This window comes from Galeopterus variegatus, unplaced genomic scaffold (assembly GCF_000696425.1).
Source record: "Galeopterus variegatus unplaced genomic scaffold, G_variegatus-3.0.2 Scaffold7221, whole genome shotgun sequence".
Classification (NCBI taxonomy): domain Eukaryota; kingdom Metazoa; phylum Chordata; class Mammalia; order Dermoptera; family Cynocephalidae; genus Galeopterus; species Galeopterus variegatus.
In genome coordinates this window covers 51,533-52,306 of record NW_007733332.1, presented here as the reverse complement: position 1 = coordinate 52,306, position 774 = coordinate 51,533, and the positions used below count along the sequence as shown (strand labels likewise).

At 71.6% G+C, this 774-nt stretch overlaps 1 protein-coding gene across 1 annotated transcript in view; it reads right to left on the bottom strand.

Moving 5' to 3' along the window:
- LOC103607188 (cyclin-dependent kinase 13-like) overlaps positions 1-158 on the bottom strand; it is a gene marked incomplete at its 3' end in the record, with an annotated part of 37,537 nt that extends 37,379 nt beyond the window's left edge. The window contains exon 1 of the mRNA XM_008591724.1: positions 13-158. Within this exon, the coding sequence (XP_008589946.1) occupies positions 13-158 (146 nt within the window). The remainder of the gene's footprint in view (positions 1-12) is intronic.
- Positions 159-774: the final 616 nt, after the last annotated feature.

The following is a 774-nucleotide window of genomic DNA, read 5'->3' as shown; positions in this document are numbered from 1 at the left end:
GGTGGCGGTTGCAGGAGCTGCGGCTGCAGGAGCGGCAACAGCAGCGGCGGCTGCTGAGGGGACAGGAATCGCCTCCGCTTGCGGCGTTCCTCCAACTTCTTCTCCGCCCAGCTCAGGCCCCCGCCTCCCCCCAGCGCCGTGTCCGAGCTGCTCGGCATCGCCTAGAGCCCACCGCAGAGCGCGGCGCGGGTGCGGCCTCGTCCCGGCTCAGATCCTGGCCATGTCGCCCGCCGGAAACGGGAACGACGGCGGCGGCAGAGGGACACCGAGCACCAGGGCCGGCCGGGAGACGCGCCACGATAATCCGGGTCGGGACTCGGGTCCCTGGCTTCCAGGTCACAGTGCGGTACGCAGAGGCCTCCAGGCCTGAAGGCAGCAGAAATCCGGCGGCTGAAATCCCGATCGCGCTCGCCGTCCTATTCTAGGCAGCAGGAATACCAGATGCGCCGGGCGCTGACCTGCGGGGGAGTCCGGAGTCCTCCAAGTGCCCCCGGGGGTGGGGGAGCGGCCTCGGCCGCGCTCTCGGCTCGGGCAGCGCAACGCGGAAGTACCACCCTCGCCCCCGCTTCACTCCATCGCGCCCTGACGTTGGGTGCCACTTCAGGGAGGGGAGTGGGCGAGACAACAACACGCCTCCGCCGCCTCCCCCTTCGCGTCGACGTCGTCCTCCTATGGTGGCGGCGACACGCCGCGGGCGCCTCGGAAGTGGCCTGGGCCTGACAACAACTCCCGGCCTAGGGCCTCGCGCACTCGGCAGCCCGCGGGGACGGGCGG